General features: G+C 45.8%; 1 protein-coding gene across 2 annotated transcripts in view; it reads left to right on the plus strand.

Annotated features, from left to right (window-relative positions):
* HPS3 (HPS3 biogenesis of lysosomal organelles complex 2 subunit 1) overlaps positions 1–18,938 on the plus strand; it is a 68,490-nt gene extending 49,552 nt beyond the window's left edge. For both annotated transcript variants that reach the window (XM_073581065.1, XM_073581066.1), the window contains 6 exons: positions 1,081–1,266; positions 5,376–5,567; positions 5,695–5,799; positions 6,081–6,287; positions 14,015–14,105; positions 18,619–18,938. In XM_073581065.1, the coding sequence (XP_073437166.1) occupies positions 1,081–1,266; positions 5,376–5,567; positions 5,695–5,799; positions 6,081–6,287; positions 14,015–14,105; positions 18,619–18,746 (909 nt within the window). In that variant the 3' untranslated portion in view covers positions 18,747–18,938. The remainder of the gene's footprint in view (positions 1–1,080; positions 1,267–5,375; positions 5,568–5,694; positions 5,800–6,080; positions 6,288–14,014; positions 14,106–18,618) is intronic.
* The last annotated feature ends 9,012 nt before the right edge of the window (positions 18,939–27,950 follow it).

Consider the following 27,950-nt stretch of genomic DNA (forward strand, 5'->3'; position numbering starts at 1 on the left):
GTGAGAATAACAGATCTTACACAGATGGCAATAATGGACACAGACCAAAACAAGATTCAGCACGCTGATGGAAAAACAGCCTGTGGAAAAAAAATCACTGAATAAGGCCTCATTATAATTTGGTTTTTTTTTTTCCATTTCACTTAGCTATTTATATGTAATATAGGGTATAAACCTCAAACCACCATAAACATCCCTTTATTTTTCTCTCAAGCAGTAAACTTGATCCAGTATTAGAGCAATTGATGATACCGCAGTGGTCTCATCACTTCACTCACTAATGGATGTAACTGTAACGTGTGACCTGTAACGGGCTTGTGCAGGATTCTGTGATGTTGCAGGGAAAATCTCTGGGGGGAAGGAGGAGTATAAGGGGTTTAGTTGAAGATACAGGTCTGTGCTCACTGCTGGCTTGCAGCCTAAGGGTACTGTCACACTTAGCGATGTACCAGCGATCCCGACCAGCGATATGACGCGGTCAGGATCGCTGTACATCACTAAGTGGTCGCTAGTGAGCTGCCACACAGGCAGATCTCACCAGCGACATCGCTGGGATGGGGGTCGCTACTTACCTGTCACACCAGGCGATCCTGCGTCCTCCCGCCCGGCTCCACGCGTCGCTCGTCGTCACAGCAGGAAGCGCCGCAGGAAGCTGACGACGAGAAACAGTCCAGCCTGTTCTCGCGCGATCAGCGATAACCAGTGGGGGAGCCGGTCGTAGGTAAGTATCAGACACAGCGATATCGCTAGCAATATCGCTATAACGTCACTAGTTATAGCGATATTGCTAGCGATATCTCTTAGTGTGACAGGCCCTTAACACAAGAAATGGTGGAAATTGTAGTCAGAAAGGAGCAAATGATTCTGCAGAGGAAGTGAGAGCTGGTGCTAGGGCACAGGAAGCAAAAGAGAGGTACAAAACCAGATGAAAATGAGCAGAAAAGGTATATTGGGATCATTAGGGGTATTATCCTTAGGAATTTAAGGAAAAAACAGTAACGGCGTTAGGGTATTAGACAACCTCTTTTAAGCATTGCCCACGAGATTTACATGTACATTTTACGATTCTTCTACTTTCAGATGCAGCTTCTGTACGGTTTCCTGGATGAACCGAGGCTAATTATAAGACGTAGAGAGAGAGAGATCATACCCACAGAAATGGCATATCACTTCCAAGACACACTGCCTGCACTGCTTGTAGCGATTCTGGTGGCTTTTCATGAAAACAGTAAAATTATTCTGAAAGAAGCAGAGTCCTTCTTTAAGGTTTTATTCTTGATTTTTTATATTTTTTAAGTGAACTTGCAGGCTGAAACTATTTGTTCCCAATTATCAGTCATTCAAAGCTGAGCGACTTTCCCTAGGAATTCTGTTCACACTCTCACATGTATAGAACCAAGTTTCTCACACACAGTTTTTTGTGAATCCTTATTATACTGTGCTCATTGTCATGTTTTTGACTGTCATTGCATGTCATCAACTACCCTGAACCCCTTTGCAATGTTGAGCCCTTGCTTCCCAGAGCCAGAATATTTTTTTTTTAATTTTTCCATAAACAAGTGTATTTTGATTTTTTTCTTTCTACATTTTATTTCGAATGAGGCAAAAGCGATGATTTGAAAAAAAAAAAAAAAAAAAAATATATATATATATATTACAATTTTTGTTAGATTATTTTTCTACTTGTTCCTTGCTTCAGTAGTCCCCTTAGGAGGCTTGAAGCTGCAATCATCTTGTCACTTGTTTTACACACATCAGGGCTCCAGCCTTACTATGCGTATCAAAAATCAGATCTTAGCAACTTTTTACTGTATTTGTTAGTGCCCTTGGAGGACTTGAACCTGGGATCATCCAATCGCTTGTACTAATATACAGCAATAGTAAAGTATTGTTGTGTATAGAAGAAATAACAGTCTCCTATGAACACCAGAAAGAAGCTGGCATTTACTGGTGTATCGTCAGCAGGCCACCAGCCATCATTAAATAACAAAAGTAAGAAGCAAGCAGGGTATATCCACCGAGTGATACAAAATCAACCCATAAAAAAAATAGTAATGATAATCTATATCACTCACGGTATGGTATACATGTGGACCATTAGGACCAACTACAAAAACTTTAAAGCCAACAAAAGTACCACCAAGCAGTCATAAAGTCCAAGAGATATGTATAAGCAAATTATCAAAATCTTTATTTAGTATACCAGGACAAAGATAAAAGCAGGGAACAAATATGGAGAACCGACATCAACATCCATGCAAAGGCTGGGGAACCATAACGGTAAAGATATTAATACACATATGCGAAGTTAAGCCTGCACTGACAATATTCAGGAAGGACAAGACCCCTTGCATAGCAATATCAGTGCTGCATTTGCACCGCAATTATTATAAAAATTAAAGCACATAGATGGTGTAAAATTTATAAATTTGTGCCAATACATATACGGTATATACCTTGCAGAGTGCAGCAGTAGGGTCACACGTGGTCCACCAGCCACCCCAACGCGCGTTTCTGAGCGTACTCCTTTCTGTTAATGTTGATTGTGGCTTACAGCCAATGAAAATCCAAAAGTCATTATCTCAGTAAATTAGAATACTTTATGACTCCAGCTTGAAAAATTATTTTAAAATCTGAAGTGTTGGCCTACTGAAATGTATGTTCAGTAAATGCACTCAATACTTGGTCGGGGCTCCTTTTGAATACATTTCCATCTCTAAAAAGCTTGTAAGCAGAGGGAAGCATTAAGTGCTCTAAAATGTCCTGGTAGATGGCTGCGCTGACTTTGTAATAAATACAAAGCAGCAGCCGACAGCAGTTCAAAGATAGGGATGCACGTTCAGAGTCCAATCAACCCAATTGGAAAATGCATACCAAAAATAAAAGGGAACAGCATCCAGTCCAGGAGAAAAAGATAAAAGTTGATCTTTATTTTGCCATATTGCAACGTTTCGATCTTTGAGTTCTTTGTCAAGCTGTGTTGACTTTGGTCTTGTTAAAACACAATGGACCTACACCAGCAGATGACATGGCTTCCCAAACCATCACTGATTGTGGAGACTTCACATTAGACCTCAAGCAGCTTGGATTGTCTGTCTCTCCACTCTTCCTCCACACTCTGGGACCTTGATTTCCAAGGTCTAGTGTGAAGTTTCCACAATCAGTGATGGTTTGGGGAGCCATGTCATCTGCTGGTGTAGGTCCACTGTGTTTTAACAAGACCAAAGTCAACACAGCTTGACAAAGAACTCAATGATTGAAACGTTGCAATATGGCAAAATAAAGATCAACTTTTATCTTTTTCTCCTGGACTGGATGCTGTTCCCTTTTATTTTTGGTATGCATTTTTCAATTGGGTTCATTGGACTCTGAACGTGCATCCCTATCTTTATCAAGAACAAAGTCAGTGCAGCCGTCTACCAGGAAATTTTAGACCACTTCTTGCTTCCCTCTGCCGACAAGCTTATTGGAGATGGAAATTTCATTCTACAGCAGGACTTGGTGCCTGTCCACAATTCCAAAAGTACCAATACCTGGTTTAAAAACAACAGTATCACTGTGCTTGATTGGCCAGCAAACTCGCCTGACCTTAACCCCATAGAGAATCTATGGGGTGTTGTCAAGAGGAAGATGAGCGACACCAGACCCAACAATGCAGGTGAGCTGAAGGCTGCTGTCAAAGCAACCTGGGCTTCCATAACACCTCAGCAGTGCCACAGGCTGATCACCTCCATGTCACACCGCATTGATGCAGTAATTGATGCAAAAAGAGCCCCGACCAAGTATTTAGTGTGTTTACTGAACATACATTTCAGTAGGCCAACATTTTGGATTTTACAATCCTTTTTTCCAGCTGGTGTTATAAAGTATTCTAATTTACTGAGATAATGTCTTTTGGGTTTTCATTGTCTGTAAGCCGTTATCAACATTAACAGAAATAAACACTTGAAATAGATCACGCTGTGTGTAATGATTCTATGTAATATATGAATTTAACTTTTTGTATTGAGCTGAAATTAACTTTTTGATATTTTAATTTTGTGAGATGCATCTCTATCTAATATATCTATTGTGCAATATCCAGCAGAAATAGATCTGCACAACCCCCTGAAATAATATAAAATTGCACCCTTTAGTGCCTTGCACGAGGAGCTTTGTATGAAGCTAATAAAAGGAAAAATCGACATTGGGTCCCCCCAATTTTTTTTATTTTTTTCACCATCAAAGGTAAGGCAGACAGCTGGGAGATATTATCAGTCTGGGAAGGTTCATGGTTATTGGGTCCCCTTCCAAGCCTAAAAATACCAGCTCTCAGCCGCCCCAGATATGGCGCATCACATTAGATGTCTAATTCTGGCGCTTCACCTTGGTTCTTCCTGATTCCCTGATTGCGTTGGCAATCAGGGTAATGGCGGTGCTTGGGGTTGATGTCAGATGTGACGTGTCCAAAATCACAGATAACATCAAGCCCTGTTTTTAGTAATGGAGAGGTGTCTATTAGGCACCCCCATTACTAACCTAGTAATATAAAGGAAAAAAACACAAAAAATATGTTTTCCATTAACACCCCCACATTTTGCATGATTTACCACTGTATTAAAAATTGAACAAAAATTGCCCACGTGTCTGACGTAGTCCAGCGAATCTGTTGTAATAACATCAGTAATGTTACCGCTCTGCAGAATCGCTGGGTCTCACACAGCGTGACGTGGAAGTAGCTGTTGCTAAAATCTAAGGGGTGTCCGAAAGAGGCTCCATAGGCTTTGTACGTAGGATTCGGGGCACTGCGTCAGATCGGTGTTGGGGAGTGTTTATTTCAATTGAGTATTTTCTTTTTTGCTTCATTGGGGGACACAAGAAACCATGGGTGCATACTGTTACCACAAGGGGGTTAACACTATGCAAAGAAGTTAGCGTCTCTCCAGCAGTCTACACCCCACCGAGTGGCACAAAGTGAATCAGTCAGTAATAGAGCAGTAGGAGAATCCAACTTAACTATATACAAGGGTGGGTGCTATGTGCCCCATTGAAGGGATCGAGAAAAAGACCTTTCTAACAGGATGTAGGTGTGAACCATGTTGAACTTTGTGAAAGGTATGAATGGAGGTCCATCTAGCAGCTTGGAGAGCCTGCATGAGAGACTCGGTGTGACTCTGGTAGGAGTGCATGCAGAAGCAGACTCCCGGGCCGAAAGGAAGATGCTCTATGAGGCTCAGAATGCAGACATGTAGGACACTGGATGGACCTGAGACAACCTTATAATTCACTAATTTCTTAGTAGGAAAACAAGTTTACATAATTTATTATGATCGGCGTAAGGATAACATTTTTTCCAGGGAGCAAATCAATTTTCATTGTCATTTATTTTTCCCTAGTCTTTATGTAACAAGCCAGAGGATGATGATAAACCACAAATACTTGTAGATTTTTGGGAAGCCCTTCTGTCCTCGTATCCTCCAGAATCCATACTCCAGGACGTACTGTCCAAGCTAACATCTCATTATGTGCGCAGGATTTGCAAACCACAGCACGTGTGTGTCACATCTCTCCGAGGCCCAGAAGATCTGGTAGGTGTTGTGATCCATTCATGCGTGTGCCTACCGCGTGTGCCTACCGTCTGTACCCTTTTACCCTGCCGATTGCTTTTGTTGCACTTTCCCTTATACAGAAAGCTCATTGAATCTGTCTTTTCAGAGGAATTCCTGCAGCCATTTTGGCGTGATCAGCCCTTGGATAACAAAGATGATGTCTTCAGAACTTGCGTCATGTGCGGCCTGTGGGGACTTGGTGAAATTGCAGGTATTTCTTAATCTGTTTGTAGGTGAAGAACACTTCAGTGTTAATCCCATCCTACTGGTACTGCACTAATAGACAGGGATGACACCGGGGAGCAGACTGATGTCTCTTTTGTTTTCTTGTACCTTTTCTTCCTTGCTCTTCACTATTGAATCTGTTCTAAGGACTTCTAGTACTGATATTTTGGACTGTAGGACTAGAGCTATATCCCGAGTAGGGAAAAAAAATAAAACCCTGTCTTTTTTTTTTTTTTTTATTCTAATTTTGTCTTCATTTTCATTCAGTCTCTCCTGTGTGGCCCTTCACTGGATATTGTGTCGTTCCTTCCGTTTCTGGACTCCATACCCGACAGCAACAATTCGTATCTAAGCATTCACATAATTTGTGCAACACGGCTCCTCAATTACGAGGGCTCCATAGAGAGACTTCTAGATCGGTGTCCAGAAGCAGTTACCTTGTATGCACACCATGAGATAAAAGATGGAAGCCAGGTAGGATCACGGATCAGATGAAGAGCCTTACACATCAGTACATGAACGTTAACCTCTTCACTGATATTGCATATATCCTCTCTATTTAGTTTTTATCTATTTTACTTGCATAGCGATTAATTTCCACTGCGTTTTAAAGAGATCAGCGCCACTATTCTCTTTGGAGCTCACAATCTACATTCCCTATCGCTATGTCTTTGGAGTGTGGGAGGAAATCGGAGAACCCAGAGGAAACCCACGCAACCACGGGGAGAACATACAAGCTCCTTGCAGATGTTGTCCTTGATGGGATTTAAACCCAGTACTGCAGCCAATACACAGTTCTAACCACTGAGCCACCTTGCTGCTCTATCATTTGCTTTTATCACCGCTGTATATGTATATGGCACACAAATCATTGGGTCTCATGAAATCAAGCAAAATCTTTGATTTATTGCTTATTGATGCCACTATGTAACCAGAACCTGAAAAAAGAAATGACTTCAGCTTTCCTATATCGGTTTACAATATGATTAGAGAGAGGGGTACTAGTACATTGGAATTACAAGAGTTTTTATACATACAAGAATCTTTTCTTTTGCAGCTGCTGCTTGACATTTAGTGCTGCTTCTTGGCTTACTGGCAACCAGAACAGAAGTCCGTCTTGTTCTGTAATCCCTAGTATGTTTCCAATGAATGTGTACGACCCCATACAATTACTCCGGCCTAGGTGTTCTACATTTACCAACATTAAACCTCATCTTCCGTGTTTTTGCCCATGTGGCCAGCTTATTTTTCTGTAATATTATTCAATCTAGCGGAATTTAAGAATCCTACGAAGTGTTGTTCCATCACCAAAAGCGATTAAAAGTAATTTGGCCTAACCCTGATTCCTGTGGCCCCCACTGCTGACTGTAGCTCATGGTGACAAGCATCCAGGCTTGCACTTACCACCTTGTACAAAGCAATCATGTTTATTAGGCACAACCATCTTTTTCAGAATCTATTGGAAGTATACTAAATTAAATTATTCTTTTTTGTTCACTCTTAAAATTCCTTAAAATATTTGTCACACACCCTATTTACACACCTCTAGCTTTGTACCCTTGCTAAATATGATCATTAGCTACCATGAAATCCTGTGGCACTGCCCCTGTTATTCAAGAGATAGACAAATGTTTCTTACTTTTTCAATTAGGTAACTCAGTCTCCTAAATACTCATGGATGAATGACATGAAAGCTGGCAGATTTCTCAATGTTAAAAGAGGATTCCCAATTTTGTCTTTATATAAATGTTTTGGGGTTTTTTCAGGTTTTTCTCCTTCGTCTCATTGGGGGACACAGAGACTGTGGGTGTATGCTACTGCCGTCTAGAGGCCGACACTAAGTATACAAAAAAACAAGTTAGCTCCTCCGCCGCCGCATACACCCTCGCCCCGATAGCGGGCGGAAAACAGTTTTTGCTTAGTGTCTGATGGAGGCACACGCAGTCTGGATCTCTCCACACTATTTTTTTTCTCTCGCTATGAAGAGGAGACAGGGGCGACGGACCCTATTGAAAAGGTCCGATCTCCCCAAACCATCAACGGGCGAGCACGCACGAGTATCGCCTCCGCGTGTCCTTTCCTGCACCGAGGGACATCTCTGGGACTTTTCCCCAGACATCTATTTTTCTTTTTTATTTTGTAAAGATAAGACGGGGGCCATGCATCCTATTGAAAGGATCCGATTTCCCCAAACCAGCAACGGGCGACCACGTGCGAGTGTCCCTCCACATTTCCTCTCCCGCGACGTGAGACATTATGCCAGACTTAGCCCTGTCCACCCCTAGGTATCGAAACCATGGGCTTGCACAGAGGCACAAGACTAGTCTGTGCGGCCCCCACTGCTCCACCAACGCATGACGGCGGTGCTTCATGGCGGTGGACGGTCCTTCTCCTCGCCCAGACAAGGCGGACGGAGCTAGGGTGCCTGCACCGTCCGCAGATGAATACCTCATGACCTCAGGGCAGGTATGGATGTGCGGGGAGGGCCCCTGGGCAGCGAGAGGCTCCAGGCTAGCGCCTGCTTAGGGAAAGAGCAGGTCAGCGCAGTCCGTATGCCCCAGCAACTCAGGTGCTGGAGCCGCAGAGTTTGCATAGGGCTGTGATCAGCAGCCATTTCCCTCCGTCCTCCCTTCTCCCCCTCCTCTTCCCTCCTTCCTCCCATACCTGTAGCCCTGTATGCGTGGAGATCCCGCGCCAGAGGAGATGCCAGCGGTGGAAGGGAGAGCGCTTCAGGGGGGTACTGGCGGGATCACCAGGATGGCGCGCCCATGGGCGGGCGGGCAGTGTCCAAATTTAGCCCGCGGCTTCGGCCTAGGCCGCAGGGGGGAAGGCCTGCCCCCCGACGTGACGTCATATCCGGCGCCGCCCCCAGTTCCGGGGCGGGCGCTGGATAAAATTGAGGCCCCGACTTCAGAACAGGGTAGGCCAGCATTCGCAGCCTACCCAGAGAGGAAGTAACAGCCAGAATCATAGAATCGTAGAGTTGGAAGGGACCTCCTGGGCCATCTGGTCCAACCCCCTGCTCAAAGCAGGATTCGCTAAATCATCCCAGTCAGATGTCTGTCCAGCCTCTGTTTGAAGACTTCCATTGAAGGAGAACTCACCACTTCTCAGGATCAGGAGCGCGGGGAGACACGAGGAGCCGGGTAAGTGCGACCCCCGTCCCGGAGCCACACTAGGGCAGGTTACCCTCCTTCTCCTCATTTTCCCTTAAGCCTTAGGGAAAAAAAAAAAGGGAGAGAGAGAAAATTGGCCTTTTTCAGCAGTATGTCTGGGAAAGGGAAAAAGCACACGTCCTTTTATACCGCATGCGTTTCCTGTGGGGTTGTGTTCCCACGAGCGCAGTCTATTAAGTTATGTGAAGCCTGTAGTTCCGAACGCGCCCAGGAGCCCTCCCCTCCAACGGAGCCCAGAGGTCCGGATCCCCTGGAATGGGCGTTACCACTTTCTCGGTCTATGGCTTCGCTTACGAAGGCGATTGAGACCCTTCAGGCCCCGGATAGGGGTAGAGATGACGGCTCGCCTGTTTGGGTTCATCCACCTCACAAGGGCCGCCGGCCTGCAGGGGCCGCACTCTCTCTAAGCAGACGTACAGGGAGAGAACCCATATGGCGTCTCCGGGCCCCTCCGGTGCTTCGGCATCCGTGAGTGCGGCGTCTCGCTCACCGTCACCATTTTCTGGGAGCGAGCAGAGTTCGGATGAGGACATGCAGGAATCCTTGGACTTGGATAACCCGGGGTGTCGGGAAACGGTATACAGTCTCATTGAAGCTGTCAATCAGACTCTGGGTATTGAGGAGGATGTCTCCCTAACCGCAGGGCATAAAATATCTTTTAAAAAGGCCAGGCGGCCACATAGTGTTTAGCACTCATCCAGAGTTCGAGGACATGTGCAGCGGCACAGGGAACGTCCAGACAAGCGTTTTTCGGGACAAAGAATGCTAGAGACGAGATACCCGTTTGCACCAGAGCTCTGTAAGAGATGGGCGGAATTTCCGATTGTGGATCCCCCAGTGTCACGCCTGGCCTCAAGATCAGTGTTGTCAGTGCCTAGTGGTTCTTCCATTAAGGACCCCACGGATCGGCTCATAGAAGGTTTAGCATGCTCGGTGTATGAGGCATCGGGGTCAGCGCTTTTGCCTTCATTTGCGGCAACATGGGTGGCCAAAGCCATGATGTCATGGTCAGAGTCTTTGAATAGAGTCCTACAGGGTAGAGACTTGCCGATAGAGGTGTCTGAGATAGCAAATCAGATCGCAATGGCGGGTGACTATCTAATTAATGCATCCTTGGATGCGGCTAATTGTGCGGCACTAGCGGCAGCAAACGCTATCGCCATTAGGAGAGCCTTGTGGCTAAGGCTATGGCGGGCTGATTCAATTTCTAAGAAATCGTTAACTTCCCTGCCGTATCAGGGTAACCGACTATTTGGAGAGGGATTAGACAAACTCATTTTGGATGCCACAGGGGGAAAGAGCAGTTTTCTCCCACAGCAGAAGATTAGACTGCCTTTTCGTCAACCGCAGGTGCGCTTTCGAGCAGCCAGTTCTGCCGCCCCAGCTCGCTACAACCAAGACAGAGAGCGTCAGGTCACGTATAAAGCCAACCCGCTGGGTAGGATGCGGGGCCGACCGCCCAGGTCAAGGGGGGCCAGGTCCCAGCGGCCCTCAGCAAAATGACTCGAGGCATCAGGTACCCGAAGACAGCAGAGTAGGCGGACGTCTGCTCAGGTTCCGCCACGTCTGGGTCAAGGTGGCACACGACGCATGGGTGGCGGAATTAGTCTCATCCGGGTACAAAAGAGTTTATCGGACATCCTCCAAGACGATTTTTTCCTTCCCGGCTTCCCAAATCGCAATCCCGGGCAGAGGCGTTGCTAGGGGCCATCAGGGGTCTTCAATGCAACGGGGTCATTGTCCCGGTACCAGAGGGCGAAAAGACTCAGGGATTTTATTCCAATCTGTTCGCGGTCCCCAAGAAGGACGGAACAGTGAGACCGGTTCTGGACCTAAAGCTCCTGAACAGGTTCATCAGAGTCAGGCACTTTTGGATGGAATCCCTCCGGTCAGTGATATCGGCCATGGAGCAGGGAGAATATTTGGCCTCAATCGATGTCCAGGATGCCTACCTGCACATCCCTATTTTTCCCCCGCATCAAAAGTTCCTTCGGTTTGCAATAGATGGTCGGCATTTCCAATTTGTGGCTCTGCCGTTCGGGTTAGCCACGGCTCCCAGGATATTCACGAAGGTAATGGCGGTCGTCATGGCCATTCTTCATTCTCGGGGCATAATGGTTTTGCCGTACTTAGACGACCTCTTAGTAAAAGGTCCGTCTTTTCGAGCGTGCGAGGAAAATGTCAGCATCACGCTGGATACCCTATCTCGCCTAGGATGGTTGATCAACGGGAAGAAGTCATCCCTTACCCCAGCTCAGAGGATTCTATTCCTAGGGATGATTTTCGACACTTCCCGAGGGTTGGTAATTCTCCCTCAGGACAAGGCTCGGGTGCTCCGGCAGGGAGTTCAGAGTCTTCAACAACCAGGCCCTCACACTATTCGATACGGGATGAGGGTTCTAGGGAGGATGGTAGCGGCAATAGAAGCGATTCCGTTTGCTCAATTTCATCTTCGTCCCCTGCAGCACGCTCTCTTGACAGCTTGGGACAGGAGTCCGTTCTCCCTCGGTCATCAGTGCAGGTTGTCCTCTCAAGTCCGACGAGCACTTCAGTGGAGGACGCGCGACTCCTCTCTTCTTCAGGGGAAACCCTTTCCCCCAGACCAATGGTTGGTGATCACGACCGACGCGAGTCTTCTCGGTTGGGGAGCGGTGTTTCGCCATCACACGGCCCAGGGGCAGTGGTCGCCCCAAGAAGCTCGTCTCCCAATCAACTTGTTGGAGATTCGAGCAGTGCGGTTGGCATTGCAGCATTTTCAGCACTGGCTAGCAGGACACCCAGTCCGGGTTCAGTCAGACAACGCCACGGCAGTGGCGTACGTGAATCACCAGGGAGGCACGCGCAGCAGGGCAGCCATGCGCGAGATAGAGCATGTACTCCGTTGGGCCGAGAGGCACCACTCTGTAATCTCAGCAGTTCACATACCAGGTGTGGAAAATTGGGCAGCAGATTTCCTAAGTCGGCAGGGTGTCGTGGCCGGGGAATGGTCCCTGCACCCCGAGGTCTTCCAGCAGATTTGCCAACGGTGGGGGACTCCGGACGTGGATCTGATGGCCTCCAGGGAGAACGCCAAAGTGGTCATGTTTGTCGCTCTGTCCCAGGACCCGCGAGCAATCGCAGTGGACGCATTGGTCCTTCCATGGAACCAGTTTCGGCTCCCATACCTGTTTCCTTCTCTGCCGCTTCTCCCGAGGGTAATCAGAAAGATCAAGACAGAGAGGGTCCCGGCAATTCTACTGGCCCCATCGAGCTTGGTACGCGGATCTAGTACAGCTCCTCACAGACGTGCCGTGGCGTCTACCGGAACGGCCAGACTTACTGTCTCAGGGGCCGATCTGCCACCTGAACTTAGGGGCCCTGTGTTTGACGGCATGGCCGTTGAATCCTGGATTCTGACCCAGGCGGGGTTTGGGCATGAGGTGGTTGCTACAATGGTTAGCGCCCGGAAGCCGGCCTCGGCGAGGGTTTATCATAACACTTGGAAGGTTTTCTTTCTCTGGTGTCGAGAGCACGGGGTTGCGCCTTTTGTCCTTCTCGGTTCCCAACATCCTGGCTTTTTTGCAGTCAGGCCTAGACGCAGGTTTGGCCCCGAGTTCCCTGAGGAGGCAGATATCGGCCTTGTCTGTCCTTTTCCAGCGAAAGATCGCTACCAATATGCAGGTCAAGACATTCATTCAGGGGGTCTCTCATTTGGTGCCCCCCTTTAGGGCGCCCATAGACGCTTGGGACCTTAACCTGGTTCTGGGTGTCTTGCAGGAAACTCCTTTTGAGCCATTGCAAGAAGTCTCATTGTCATACCTTTCCAGAAAGGTCGTATTTTTGGTAGCCATAACTTCCATTAGGCGGGTCTCGGAGTTGGCAGCCCTATCTTGTAGAGCTCCGTTTCTGACTTTTTTTTTAAAGATAGGGTAGTCCTTAGACCACCGCCGCCGTTTCTGCCGAAGGTTGTGTCCTCTTTCCATATTAATGAGGACATTGTTTTGCCTTCGTTTTGTCCAGCTCCAGTACACAGAGTGGAAAAGGCGCTCCACACGTTGAACCTAGTAAGGGCCCTCAGGAGGTATGTGTCAAGGACAGCACTTTTTCGCCAGACAGACTCGTTGTTTGTGATTCCCTAAGGGCGCAGGCAGGGGCTCGCAGCCTCACGGTCGACCATAGCCAGATGGATTCGCCTAACTATTCAAGAGGCTTACCGTATTAGAGGCACGCCGATTCCAACAAGTATTGGGGTGCACTCTACTCGGGCAGTGGGCGCCTCTTGGGCGCTTCGGCACCAGGCTTCGGCAGAGCAAGTATGCAAGGCGGCAACCTGGTCAAGCCTGCACACGTTTTCGAAACATTATAATGTGCATACTCAGGCTTCGTCAGATGCGAGCCTGGGTAGGAAAATTCTCCAGGCAGCAGTGGCACACCTTTAAATAGGGGGAATGCTGTTTGGATCGGTGAGTTGCTCCCACCCAGGGACTACTTTAGGACGTCCCACAGTCTTTGTGTCCCCCAATGAGACGAAGGAGAAACATGGATTTTTGTGAGTACTCACCGTAAAATCCTTTTCTCCGAGACGCTCATTGGAGGACACAGCACCCACCCTGATAGCCAGTTGGCTCTTGTTTATTTGATTAGTGTAATTCTTGGTTTATTGTTGGGTGGTCCTTTTTTCAGACATATGTTTTTCTGCGGTAAGGCTAATTCGCTTTTACGTTCTCCTACTGCTTTTGCACTAAACTGGTTTCCGCCTGCTATCGGGGCGAGGGTGTATGCGGCGGAGGAGGAGCTAACTTGTTTTTGTATACTTAGTGTCGGCCTCCAGACGGCAGTAGCATACACCCACAGTCTCTGTGTCCCCCCAATGAGCGTCTCGGAGAAAAGGATTTTACGGTGAGTACTCACAAAAATCCATGTATTGCTTTTATTACTGATTTTTTGTTTTGTTTGTTTTTTTGTGACAAATTTTTCTCTTGATTTTAATAGATTTCCTGATGAGATCTTTGTACTTTGATTATTCTTTTTGCTTTTAAATTGTAGGCCCTGTGGTGGAACAAGTTGTTACCTGAGCTCTGCAATAGAGTTCGTGAGAGTGCAAACACTAATGAAGTATTTATTTCTTCTTTAAAAGGTAAAGTTATTACTTTGTTAGGTCATCTTCATTTGATGCTGGAGCTTTAAGCTACAAATATGATTTGGCAGGAATGTCACTTACAAATGCCGTGTGGCAAATCATAAACTGCACCACACATTGAGGTAACTAGTGATGGGCGAGTAGCATCATTCCTCGGGTTTTCCCGAGCATGCTGGGGTGTCCTCCGAGTATTTTGGCGTGCTCGGAGATTGTTTTCCTCCTCTCAGCTGCATGATTTGCGACTAGTAGACAGGCTGAATACATGTGGGAGTTCCCTAACAAATAGGCATTCCACACATGTATTCAAGCTGTCTAGCAGTCGCAAATCGTGTAGCTGAGGCGACGAAAACTAAATCTCCGTGCACGCCAAAATACTCGGAGGATACCCGAGCATGCTCAGGGAGACCCAAGCAACAAGTATACTTGCTCATGACTAGAGGTAACCAGTTACATGCCGCACATGTTACAATCTGATAATCCTCTTGTCATTCAGTCATAAGAGGTTACCGTACATTTTGAAGTCCTTTTTAAATGGTATATTTACTTAGCACTCTTGCTCTGACTCTATTACCTTCCGTAGCATATTCAAAATTATAAAGTGAAGGAAACCTTTTCTGATGACTGGTTCCAATTTATATCACAGAGTGCTTTTAGCTGATTTCTCTACTGTAGGGTTGGGCAATTCATTTTGTAAAAGGGCCATGTGAGACACTGTGGCTCTTGTGGAAGGCCAAATTTAATTCTGCTTATAATTTTTTCTATCACTTAATGTTGAGTTAGTGTGATCTGTTGCCGATCTACCAGTTCTCTGACTGCTGAGCTTTGTATGACCCCATTCACACCACTGATTGGCAGCTTTCTGTGTACACTGTGCATAGGCATAAAGCTGTCAATCAGTGGTGGGGGTGGGATTAAACAGCTCATGAATATGGAGGACTAGATGGCAGCAGGTTTACTTGTCCTCTAGTAATCATCTCCTGCTGATTTAAACTGATTTTTATCAAAACTGCAGCAAGCAGCCCAGTAAGGGATACATCGTTGAAATTGGGGTCTTTGTCTTGTGCATTAAGCTGCTCTCAGAATAGTAGGAAAAACACTGTGACAGATTCACTTTAAATATATATAAGTATAGATGTACCTTCATACTCAACTCCCCCCCCCCCCACACACACATACACGACATACTGACATAAAATAAACATACTCATCTAACCCTGTTTCCCAATGCGCTGCTCCAGTCTATGATGGAACAAATGTGCAAAGTATGCTGCTGTAAGATGAAGGACGCAACACCCCACTGGAAAAACAACCACAAGAGCGATGTAGTATATGTATATATATCTCACAAAGGAGAAAATCTCAATAATGAAAAAGGAGCCCAATCTCATAGGTAACGATGACTAATGCAGGTGTCCACCCCACATCCATAAGTGATTGCTAATATGCTGGTGCAATATGTGGGCATATGGACAGCGTTACCTGTATATCCAAAAAAGGCTTAGCTACTGGCGGTGGTCCAGAGAGGTGTACGCGTCCACCCCAACGCGCGTTTCGGCCTTTGCCTTCGTCAGGGGGCACACGCACACTCTCCCACATGCAGCTTTTTATATTGACTATACTCAGAAATTAACCTATGTGAGCTGAAGGCCGTCATCTGCTCAAAAGAACCGCCCACCGGTGGTGATGTCAGCGTTACCAAGCAACATACACTGCACAGTGTTCAAAAAACAGGGCGTATAGTTTAGATATTGAATAAATTTAAAGGGAATCTGTCACTCCTTTTTTGAGATATCGTATAATGATATCATTCAATTGTGTGTCACATAAGGATTCTCTTAGTACTTTTGCTTCCCCCTGACCCCGCACCTTTCATGCATAAATACCATTTTATATCGGTTCAGATGTATGTAAACTGCCGCTGTCTGGTCCGATGGGCGGGGCTTATTCAACTGCTCCCCCCTCCCTGTCTTGCTCTACGCATTTCTTCTTGTGTAGAACAAGACAGGGAGGGGGGAGCAGTTGAATAAGCCCCGCCCATCGGACTGGACCGTGGCAGTTTACATACATATGAACCGATATAAAAATGGTATTTATGCATGAAAGGTGCGGGGTCAGGGGGAAGCAAAAGTACTAAGAGAATCCTTATGTGACACACAATTGAATGATATCATTATATGATATCTCAAAAAAGGGGTGACAGATTCCCTTTAAACACATATTCAAGGGGAATATATTAATCCACAAGAATCACTCACTGGTCATATGATACATTCATTTATGGGCTGAAAGTCGTCATCTGCCCAATAAAAGGAACACCCACTGGTAGTGATGTCAGCGTTACCAAGCAACGTATACTGCACAGCGTTCACAAGACGGGCATGTAAGTTAAATAATAACTAAATTTAAACAATTATATTAGTCCAAAAAGGCCACCCATTGGGCATATCATAACTTCATTGCCCCAACAATATCTCAGACGTTATCTCTTATTACAGTATAAGCCTGCAAAGGGGACGCTGTGTTCCTCCATGAAATTACGCCCACAATTGATGACGTGCATAACACTCTGGCAACACCCACCACGTCTGTCAGGAAGGAGGCCTGCCGCACGCAGCGCCACGGCAACCAGGACACCGCCTGGCCCCGGCGTCCCAGGGCTGGAACCTGGCCCTGTGTGGACGTCGGGGACCAGGAAGGAACAAGGTCCCCGGGCGGCTTGTGCGTACATGTGGGAGGCCAGCTCCAGAGGACATGGGATTTCATGATGGAGTATATGTGTATGAATTGGCAGACATATTAAGAGGCAGCCCCTGATGCAAATAAAGGATGCAACATTCCATAATTGTATAGGGTAAACATGAGGGAAATATTCATTTCAGGAGCACTACATTGCCCCCTTCAAATAATAATTAACCCCTTTATTTTTAACCGGTGGGTGTTCCTTTTATTGGGCAGATGACGACTTTCAGCCCATAAATGAATGTATGATATGCCCAGTGAGTGATTCTTGTGGACTAATATGTTCCCCTTGAATATGTGTTTAAATGTATTCAATATCTAAACTATACGCCCTGTTTTTTGAACACTGTGCAGTGTATGTTGCTTGGTAACGCTGACATCACTACCGGTGGGCGGTTCTTTTGAGCAGATGACGGCCTTCAGCTCACATAGGTTGATTTCTGAGTGTAGTCAATATAAAAGGCTGCATGTGGGAGAGTGTGCGTGTGCCCCCTGACGAAGGCGAAGGCCGAAACGCGCGTTGGGGTGGACGCGTACACCTCCCTGGACCACCGCCAGTAGCTGAGCCTTTTTTGGATATACAGGTAACGCTGTCCATATGCCCACATATTGCACCAGCATATTAGCAATCACTTATGGATGTGGAGTGGACACCTGCATTAGTCATCGTTACCTATGAGATTGGGCTCCTTTTTCAGTATTGAGATTTTCTCCTTTGTGAGATATATATATACATATACTACATACAGTTAGGTCCATATATATTTGGACAGAGACAACATATATTTGCCATAACGAAGGGATGGCCCACACCTGTCCATGAAATAGCCTTGGCGTCATTTGTCCAATTACTTTTGGTCCCTTTAAAAACAGGGTGGCACATGTTAAGGAGCTTCTGAAACTCCTAAACCCTTCATCCAATTTTAATGTGGATACCCTCAAATGAAAGCTGATTGTCTGAACTTCAGCTGCATCTGAATTGTTTTGTTTAAAATTCATTGTGGTAATGTCTAGAACCAAAATTAGAAAAATGTTGTCTCTGTCCAAATATATATGGACTTAACTGTAGCTCTTGTGGTTGTTTTTCCAGTGGGGTGTTGCAGCCTTCATCTTACAGCAGCATACTTTGCGCATTTGTTCCATCATTCCCTTATGACTTTTTTTTTTTTCTCCTGTGTTTTTCTGTATATGATTTTGTTTATGAATTTTTAACAAAGTATTTTATATTTATGAATATTTTGGACTAGTACACTTCTTTTTGGTTTCTTTGATATTAGCTTTTTGGTGTGTCTAACAATATGATCCATCACACTGATTTGTTTATGTAATGAAATACATCATGTGTGTACGTTGGTGGTTTCATTTATACTCCAGTCTATGTAGAGTTTGGACTGAGGCTCCGCACTGCAGGCACGACCTAGTGACGTTGTCAGGCCTGCTGCAATGAGACACTGTCGCAGAGGCTGAATCATGGATTAGGGAGCTCCTCTTCAACCATTGTATCCACAACCTGAGGATGTAGATATCTTGGAAATTGAGACTTAAGGCGATGTAGGAGAAAGAGTGCCGTGTGGTGCAGTATTGCAGTGTTTCCTTCTTTTTGTCTGTGCCAGACAGGAAAAGACACAGGCTCAGATGTCACCCATGGGCCACTCTTTGCCCACTTTTGCAGTTCTGGAATCAGGACATTGTTACATGGAATGAGCTGTCACTAAACGACATTGTACCAGATGTGAGAATTCTTATTAATTTTAGATTTGTCTCTTTTTAGAAACTCTAGATGTTATCGCCACGGAACTTGACCTTCAAGATTTCCTCAACCTGCTGCCCGACGATGGAAATGCAGCATTTTTCTTGCCTTACCTTTTATATCAAAGCCAAAGAAAACTTGTAACATAAACTATAGAGTACTTTGTATCTTGGGACAGGAAAGATGTATATCTTTGTTACCGTGTTAACCAGTAGGTAGAAAAATATTCAGACTCTGAGGACTCTCAATACTGAATATTTTTGTATCTTGGGAGAACTTAATGTTACATAGACGGCACTCCGAAATCTGCTGTGTCCAATAAACCATACACAAAGGTAAAATGACTCCAAATGAAGTTTGTTCTGTACATAAGGCAACGATTACATCTCACAGAGGTGAATATGCAAAATGCACCTGGTACTGGTGTGAGGCAAAACCGCTCCCTTTGTGATCACCGGTGACCTGTTCATGCAGCAGTTTTCAGCATTATGTTGTAATTCTGACATCTGAACAAGAGCCGCTAATTAACCAGTTCAAGACTGGACTATTTTTCATCTTCCTGACCAGGCACATTTTTATTTAAAAAATTTTTTGGACATGAACTTTATAACAGCTCTAAAAAAAAAAAATCAATTGGATGTTTGTTTCCTCTTTATTTTTACGATAAACTGCTTCATATTTGTCATCTATTTTTTTTTTTTTTGTTATAAGTTTTTAACTTCTGCATTTTTTTTCCCCAACATTGTGTTTTACCACAAAATTAATACTGTAAAAACAAATGTCAAAAAACATTGGAGAAATTACATTTATTTATTGTATGTTTTTATTGCATTATTTCCGTTTTCTTTCTTTTAAACATCTTTTTATTGAGTTTTTGAAAGAATTAGAACATTAACAGGACATGGTATGAACATTAATACCATAAAGTATTAAAACAGTATCCTTCCATATGACATAGCAAATTACATGGTAGGTTTCATTAAGTTAAAAGTCACATATCCTCACTTCAAGGCAATTTGGCAATATTCTTCCTACTACTTTAGCACATAGGATAATAATCCACTGCGTACATACCTATATAACAGAAAATGAAACCTTTATATAGATAGAAAGAAAAAAGCAGAGAAATGGGTATGGGTTGGGGAGGGGGAACCCCAGATTCAGGGGTGAATGATGGAGTTGGCGATTAATGACTTATATTTCAGTGAGATTCAGTAGAGAGGGCATTGATACCCAGTTGAAGCTTGCTGAGGTCTAGAATGTAGGCCTGACCATCACTAGTTCATTAGTTTGGACTATTGGTTTGTTATCCTTAGATATTCAACAGATTCTCTATATAAAACCCATGGCGCCCAAATTACCCCAAATTTGTCTCTTGAGAAATGAGTGTAAGCTCCAATTTCTTCTATATAGTAGAGCTGGTCTACTTTTTGGATCCACTCAGTAACACTTGGGCAGTTTTGAGAACGCCATTTCGTGGTTATAAGCAATTTGACTGCTGCTAATAAGAATAGAAGCAGTGAATTTTATGGTTGATCTTAGAGATGTCACTAGACCAGTTTAAAAAGATGAGACGTGGATGAGGGGGTTTTGGTAGTTTGCACAACTTAATTATAATTTTCAGAACATTATCCCAAAACGGTTTTATTTTATTGCATGACCACCAAATATGCAGAAATGTCCCATCATCCCAAGAGCATCTCCAGCAGGTTGGGGGTACATTATGATACCATGTGTCACTACAGGAGTATTGTACCGTCTTACAATGATCTTATACGAGTTTTCTTGGACTCTTACACATCTGGATGGGCCGAATGTATTTTTGTATATGTTTTCAACCTCCCAGTCCTGTAGTTTAATATCAAATTCTTTCTCCCATGCTTATATGTAGGCCTGTTTAGTAGGTACAGAGTCTGTAAGAAGACTCTGATATAATTTTGCTAGGACTCCTGTTTATGTTGGGTTATTAATGTCTCGAAAGTCGTTAGTTCTCTGATTGGGAGTCCAGTTTGTAAATACGATCTAATGGCTTTTTTAAGGCTATTTTAGTGGAGGAAATTAATGTGGTGTTTTGGAAATTTATTTTCCAAGTCTGGAAGTGGGAGTAGTGTGCCCTCTGTTAGGATATTATCTATGCCTTCGTTAAACGAGTGTAAAGTCTCCTTGGATTTAATTTTAGTTTGGTCTAAATATAGATCCGGTAAATCCATTACTCTAACTGGAAGAGACAGAAGTGGCATTAATTGGGTGGAATTCCTCATCCAAGTATGTACTATATTTCTAGAGACAGCATTAGGGATTTCTAATCTGCGAATAAATTCTTTGGGCGCATGGAGTATGGTAGAGATTGGGACAAGTATTGAGTCATCTGCTATTTTTGTCCATAGCTTGTGTTTGTGATTTCTTGCCCATTCAACCATCAAAGACCATGTCGCTGCTGTATGATATTTTTGTGGGTCCGGAGCCCCCATACCCCCTTTTGTTCTAGGCAGTGAAAGTATTTTATAATTAAGCTGGGACCTCAAGCCTCCCCAAATGTATTTCCCAAAAATAGATCTTGCTCTTTGAAAAAAATGAGTCAGGTATTTTAATAGGTAGCATTCTTGATATGTAAGGCCTCTTTCACACTTCAGTTTTTTGCATCAGTCATAATCCGCCAAAAGGACGGATGGCGGATCCGTTGTAGTACTGATGACAACGGATGGCACCCGTCCGTTTTTTTGACGGATCCGACCAATGAAGAATTTTAAAGGAATCACAGCCTGGAAAAAGAGAGAGAATATTTTTTTTTGTCCGGCACCCAGAAAGAATTTTGGGTTAAAACAGTGTCTGAAGGATCCGCCAGAGAAAAAAAAACGTTGCAAGCTCCGTTTTGAAATCTTTGAGGATGGTGACGGACAGCAACTTTTGGCGGATCCGCAAAAAAAACGGATGCAACGGACGGCAATCCGTCACAATCCGCCAATAATGGAAGTCAATGGGGAAAAAAAACGGATCCTCAAAAAAAAAATTGCGGATCTGTTTTTTTCAAAACCTGGTGGATTGTGACTGATTGTAAAAAACTGAAGTGTGAAAGAGGCCTAACTGAACTTTGGAAAAATGTAGCTTTTTAGTAAATTTTTGCGTCCCATCCAAGAGACGAAAGTCGCCTTTCATGACCTAATCTGTTCTAACGCAGTGTTAATAAGCGGGGTGTAATAAAGTGTAAATAATGAATGTATTTAAGATAGCTCGAGGTCCATTTGATTGGTAGTTTTGATTTAATATCTTGGAGATTCGAGCTTTGTACATTCATACTCATAGCCTCCGATTTCTCAAGATCTATTTTCAAGTTTGACATGTCTCCAAATTTTTCAAATAACCCCAAAACTGCTGGAATTTCCTTTCCAGGGTTAGTCAATAATAAAAGGAGGTCGTCCACAAATGCTGCTACAGCATGGGATGTTCCAGCTAATCGGACCCCTTCTATTTCAGGATGTTGTCTAATGCCTGGATTAGAGTTTCAACATTATTTCAGTTTTCACCTCAGGTAGCAGGAACACTAAAATTGGCTCTTCCAGCCGTTTGCTATGACATTGTCCTGACATGGGACCACATGCAAGCTGATCGTGCCCACATTTACTATAGACGTAATGCGAGCTAGCTGTACATTGGAAAGAGAAAGTCCAAATCTTTATTGGATCTTCTTAAAAAATATAATATGCCTATTGGCAATTCCAAAACGTGCAAAATTTCAACACAATTCCAGCTGAACACATTTCTTGTGTACATTAGAAATTAAAATGAGACAAAGACCTCCATTTATAAAAACATGGATGCCACTTACCAATCAAGAACTGCTGACATCTTTTTCTTGATCAGGTAAATTTTTATTGAACATTTTCAAAATCCAGAAGACATGTAATCAAACATAGGATAATTCCTGAACAGCATATTACATAAACAGTCTAGAAACCCATAAAGTTCCCATAGTCCCACCCCCACCCAACAAAAGCCTCTCTCTCTCCTGGTGTATTTAGTCTCCTCACGTCCACAATTCTCCATTGCAGATGATAAAATTTCTTGACATCTTTTTCTAAATGAAAAGCACTAATAAGTGAATGGAGTTATTATAGATAAATCTCCCTGATAACGGTGTTATATCCAAATGGTGTACAGGTAACAATTTGTATCTATAAAAGCAGTGTGTGGCGCACAATACCAGAAATACTGCTGTATGGAGCAAGAGATGCAAGTAATAACAAAAAACATCTGCCCTTCTTAATTGTGCCACAAACAAAATCATGGAGAAATGTAATTTTCCAGGACGTCCACCTGACAGCACCATGGAGGACGTCGTCCTCCTCCTTCTTACAGGGACAAGAAAGCACACGAGAGGTTAAAAGGTCATGTCCCACCCCCTCTCCCTCAGTGTTTTTCATGTCCCTGCACGGAGGGACACACGAGAACTTACCGGAGGGGCTCGGGGGATCGTGCGGCCAGTCCAAGCCTTCCCCTGTCAAGAGGTCCCGGGGCCGAAACACTCCGATGGGGAGTCCCTCTGCTCCAAAGGCCATGAGCAGGACGACGCTCCTGGAGGGAGCCGTTCCTCCCTATGGGAGGCTCTCGGCTCCAGGACTCACCGCCATAGCAGGCGAGGGTCGGCTCCCTGCAGGCGGCTGGCCGAGCGGGCACCGGCAGAAGGATGACGCAGTCGGCGCTGGGCTCCAGCAGCGCCATGACAGGTGGAGGTCGGGCCCCCGCAGGCAGGCCGAGCGCCCGCAGGATGGCTCCAACGACGACGAGGTCAGCGCCGGGAGACGGCTCCAACAGACCGCCATAGCAGGCGGGGGGCAGTTCCCTGCAAGTGGCCGGCTGAGCGGGCACTGGGGATAGAAGCAGAGCGCGGTCGCGCGCAGGAGCAGCCGGGAGGAAGTGGAGGAGGCAGCCTATCGCGAGAGGTCGTGCGTCACATCCGGTGACGTCACACGCTGGTTTTGAATCCCAGGCGCGCGCTCCAGAGGTCCACAGCGCTCTGCAGAATCGTGCCAGGATGGAAGGCAATGCTCCAGCAGGTGGAGGGGTAAGTGCGCATAGCGCAGACCACCCTCCCCCACCCATCCTCACAGCCCAGATCTGAGTAGGTGCCCCTTCTGTATTATTAGGAGAAGGGAACCCCAGCAGAATCCCCCTCGGGGGTGAAGGACCCGGCAAAAGCCACCTCCAAATCGTTCCGATGCCCCATATGCAGGGTAAAGCTGCCGGCACCTATAACAAGACCTTATGCGGACCCTGTACCTCAAGGGTCATAGGCGAGGAACAGCCATCCCTTCTTGCCGAAATGAGATCCCTAATAAGGGAGGAAGTTCAGGCCTCTACAGCCAGCCTCACACGGCGCCAGTCCCCCAGCCCAGGACCGAGTCGCAAGCGTCCAAGGTGGGAAGCAGACCCAGTGTCGGAAGCAAGCCCTAGCGAGGACTCCGACTTCCAGGATTCAGATCAGGAGGAAGAAGGCAAGATCCTGGGGGATAGACAGGATCAGAGCAGGAAGTACCTGTTCAGACTTGAGGACACGGACGAGTTGGTCCAGGCAGTCAGAAATACTATGCAGATAGAGGAAGTCCCTAAACCACAGTCCAGACAAGACTTAATGTTTGGAGGACTAGTGGCCCGGAAACAGGTAGTGTTCCCCGTAAGTGAACACATCAAAACAATGGTCCAGGAGGAGTGGAAAAGAGGCAGAGCGTCGGTTGATACTCTCCCGAGACTTTAAAAATAGACTGCCTTTTGATCCCGAGGAAACACGGGCATGGGAGGAAGTCCCTAAAATACATGTCCCAGTCGCCAAGGTTACCAAAAAGACGGCCATCCCATTCGAGGACTCATCAGGTCTCCGAGTCCCGATGGATAGGAAGGTGGACGTCTTGTTAAAGAACATGGGAGACGTAGGCGGCTCTTATTAGGGCCAACATAGCAGCCACCTCGGTGTCCAGGTCTATGTTTTTGTGGATGGGGCAGTTGGAGGAACACCTAACCAACAAGACCCCTAGAGCAGAGATCCTAGCATCACTTCCTCTCATGAAATCAGCCACGGCGTTCCTGTCGGATACGTCGGCTGAATCAATAAGGTTTGCAGCCAGAAACGGCTCCCTCTCTAATGCGGCCCGGAGAGCAGTCTGGCTTAAATCCTGGTCGGGGGATAACGCTTCTAAAACAAAGCTATGCGCCATCCCTTTCTCGGGCCTGAGGGTATTTGGTCCAGCCCTAGATAACATTCTAGAGCTAGTGTCCGATAAAAATAAAGGATTCCCGGAGGAAAAACCCAGGCGGCCCCAGTCCTTTCGGAGAGGCTCCTCCAGGAATCATAGAATCATAGAATCGTAGAGTTGGAAGGGACCTCCTGGGCCATCTGGTCCAACCCCCTGCTCAAAGCAGGATTCGCTAAATCATCCCAGTTAGATGTCTGTCCAGCCTCTGTTTGAAGACTTCCATTGAAGGAGAACTCACCACTTCTCGTGGCAGCCTGTTCCACTCATTGATCACTCTAACTGTCAAAAAGTTTTTTCTAATATCTAATCTGTGTCTCCTCCCATTCAGCTTCATCCCATTGCTTCTAGTCTTTCCTTGTGCAAATGAGAATAAAGTTGATCCTTCTACAATGTGACAGCCCTTTAGATATTTGTAGACAGCTATTAAGTCTCCTCTCAGGCTTCTCTTTTGCAAACTAAACATTCCCAAATCCTGCAACCTTTCCTCATAAGACAGGGTTTGCAGACCGGTCACCATTCTGGTCGCTCTTTTCTGAACTTGCTCCAGTTTGTTGATGTCTTTTTTAAAATGTGGTGCCCAAAATTGGACACAATATTCCAGATGAGGTCTGACCAAAGAGGAGTAGAGGGAAATAATTACTTCACGTGATCTAGACTGTATGCTTCTGTTAATACATCCTAGAATTGCATTTGCCTTTTTTGCTGCTGCATCACACTGTTGACTCATATTCAGTCTGTGATCTATTAGTATACCCAAGTCTTTTTCACATGTGCTGTCACTTAGCCCTATTCCTCCCATTCTATATATGCTTTTTTCATTTTTATTGCCCAGATGTAGTACTTTGCATTTCTCCCTGTTAAAAACCATTCTGTTAGTTGCTGCCCACTTCTCCAGTTTATTTAAATCTTTTTGAATCCTCTCTCTCTCTTCTCTAGTATTAGCTATCCCTCCTAGCTTTGTGTCATCAGCAAATTTAATCAGTTTACTCTCAATTCCTTCATCTAAATCGTTGATAAAGATGTTGAACAATACAGGGCCCAGGACAGAGCCCTGTGGTACCCCACTTGAGACATTCTTCCAACTGAATGTGCAGCCATTTACGAGACAGGAGACAGGCCGACTTCAGGGGTCGGGCAAGGTCCAATAGAAGCTCCTATAAGGGCTCCTTCAGCCAAGGTGGGAGGAACAGGGGTCCCTCATTCACATCAACATCTAGATCGAGGAGGCAATGACGCCATAGGTATTGGGGGTAGACTTCGCCACTTCACAGCAAACTGGTCCCAAGTCACCCGCAATCCGTGGGTCCTCAGAACCATAGCGGAAGGCTACAGTATAGAGCTTTATTCACCTCCCCCCGACAGATATATTGCCCCCACTGTCGTCCTGGAGGACTCCGCAATGTGGACGAATCTACAGGACATGGTAAACTCAAAGGTCATAATACCAGTTCCCCCGACGGAAAGAGGAAGAGGGCACTACTCTTCCCTGTTTTCGATCACAAAACCATCCGGCGAGGCCCGTACCATCATAAACTTGAAACCACTAAATTCCTGGGTCAGGTACAAGAGATTACGGATGGAATCGATCCGATCCGCAATCCTCCTAATAGACAGGGACGCCGTCATGTGCACCCTAGACCTAAAAAAGGCATACTACCAGGTCCCTATCCATCCCTCATCCCAGAGCCTACTATGGTTCGCGGTCAGTTTACCAGCACGGACCTGCCACTTCCAGTTCCAGTGTCTTCCATTCGGGCTGGCCTCAGCTCCCAGAATCTTTACAAAACTGGTGGTAGAGGTGGTGGCCTACCTGAGAGATCAGGGTATTGTGATCATTCCATACCTGGACGACTTCCTACTGGTGGCAAAATCCAAAGAAGCGCTCATTCGAGACAGGATCCGAGCAACTACCGTATTGGAGTTCCTTGGCTGGGTGATCAATTGGGAGAAGTCGGACCTCAGGCCAGACACCAGAAAAGTATTCCTCGGAGTCCTCCTAGACTCAGCCGACAGAATATCCTGACTACCCGAGCAGAAGCAGAGGACTATTCAGGCCAGAACCAGAGACCTGTTGAGGCGTCAATGCTCCATAAGAGAGGCAATGGAGGTCTTGGGCCTCATGACAGCCTGCATCCAGTGTGTCCGATGGGCCCAATTGCACTCGAGATTATTACAGAGAGAGATCCTCGCAAAGTGGGACAGAAGTGAGGCGTCGCTAGACAAACCCCTAAGGCTGCCAGAACGAGTGAAGGAGTCCCTTCGGTGGTGGACACAGTCCAGAAACCTTCAAGTGGGCGTACAATGGACAACCTCTCCATACGTGGTAGTCACCACAGACGCCAGTGCGTGGGGATGGGGAGCCCACATAGAAGGGAAGATCTTCCAAGGGAAATGGCCAGTAGGCATCAGGACCAGATCCTCCAATTTCAGAGAGCTCTTCGCGGTCTGGGAAGCGTTGCGGAGAAACCAGTCGGTAGTAAAGAATCGTTACGTCCGCATATTATCCGACAATATAACGGCAGTGGCATTCCTGAAGCACCAGGGAGGGACCAGACATCAACCACTACAGGCCCTAGAGGAAAAAATATTCGCTTGGGCGGAACGAACAGTCCAATCTGTGACCACAGTACACCTAGAAGGTTCTCAGAACGAAGTAGCCGACTACTTGAGCAGACAACGGATCCACCCGACAGAGTGGGAATTGAACGTAGAGATCTTCGAACATCTTTGTCAGCGTTGGGGGACCCCCAGTATAGATCTTTTTGCAAGCCGAAAGAACTCGAAGGTCCCCAGATTCTACTCCCTGAATCCAGCGGACCACCCAGAAGGCGTAGACGCCCTGAGCCAGACTTGGAGCGAATCCCTCTCTTATGCGTTCCCACCACTGGCTCTCATACCAGCAGTGCTCAGGAATATACGCGAGGACCACGCGAGAGTAATGTTGATTGTTCCATACTGGCCGAAGAGAAGCTGGTTTCCCCTTCTAGGAGCCATGGCGGGGGGAAATCAAGTCGAACTACCCCCGTGGAAGGACATCATCCACCAGGGCCCGATCCACCACCCGAACCCAGCAAGACTCCACCTATCGGCTTGGATCCTGAGAGG

This window comes from Dendrobates tinctorius, unplaced genomic scaffold, assembly GCF_039654945.1.
Source record: "Dendrobates tinctorius isolate UK_male_01 unplaced genomic scaffold, ASM3965494v1 ptg000069l, whole genome shotgun sequence".
Lineage (NCBI taxonomy): Eukaryota > Metazoa > Chordata > Amphibia > Anura > Dendrobatidae > Dendrobates > Dendrobates tinctorius.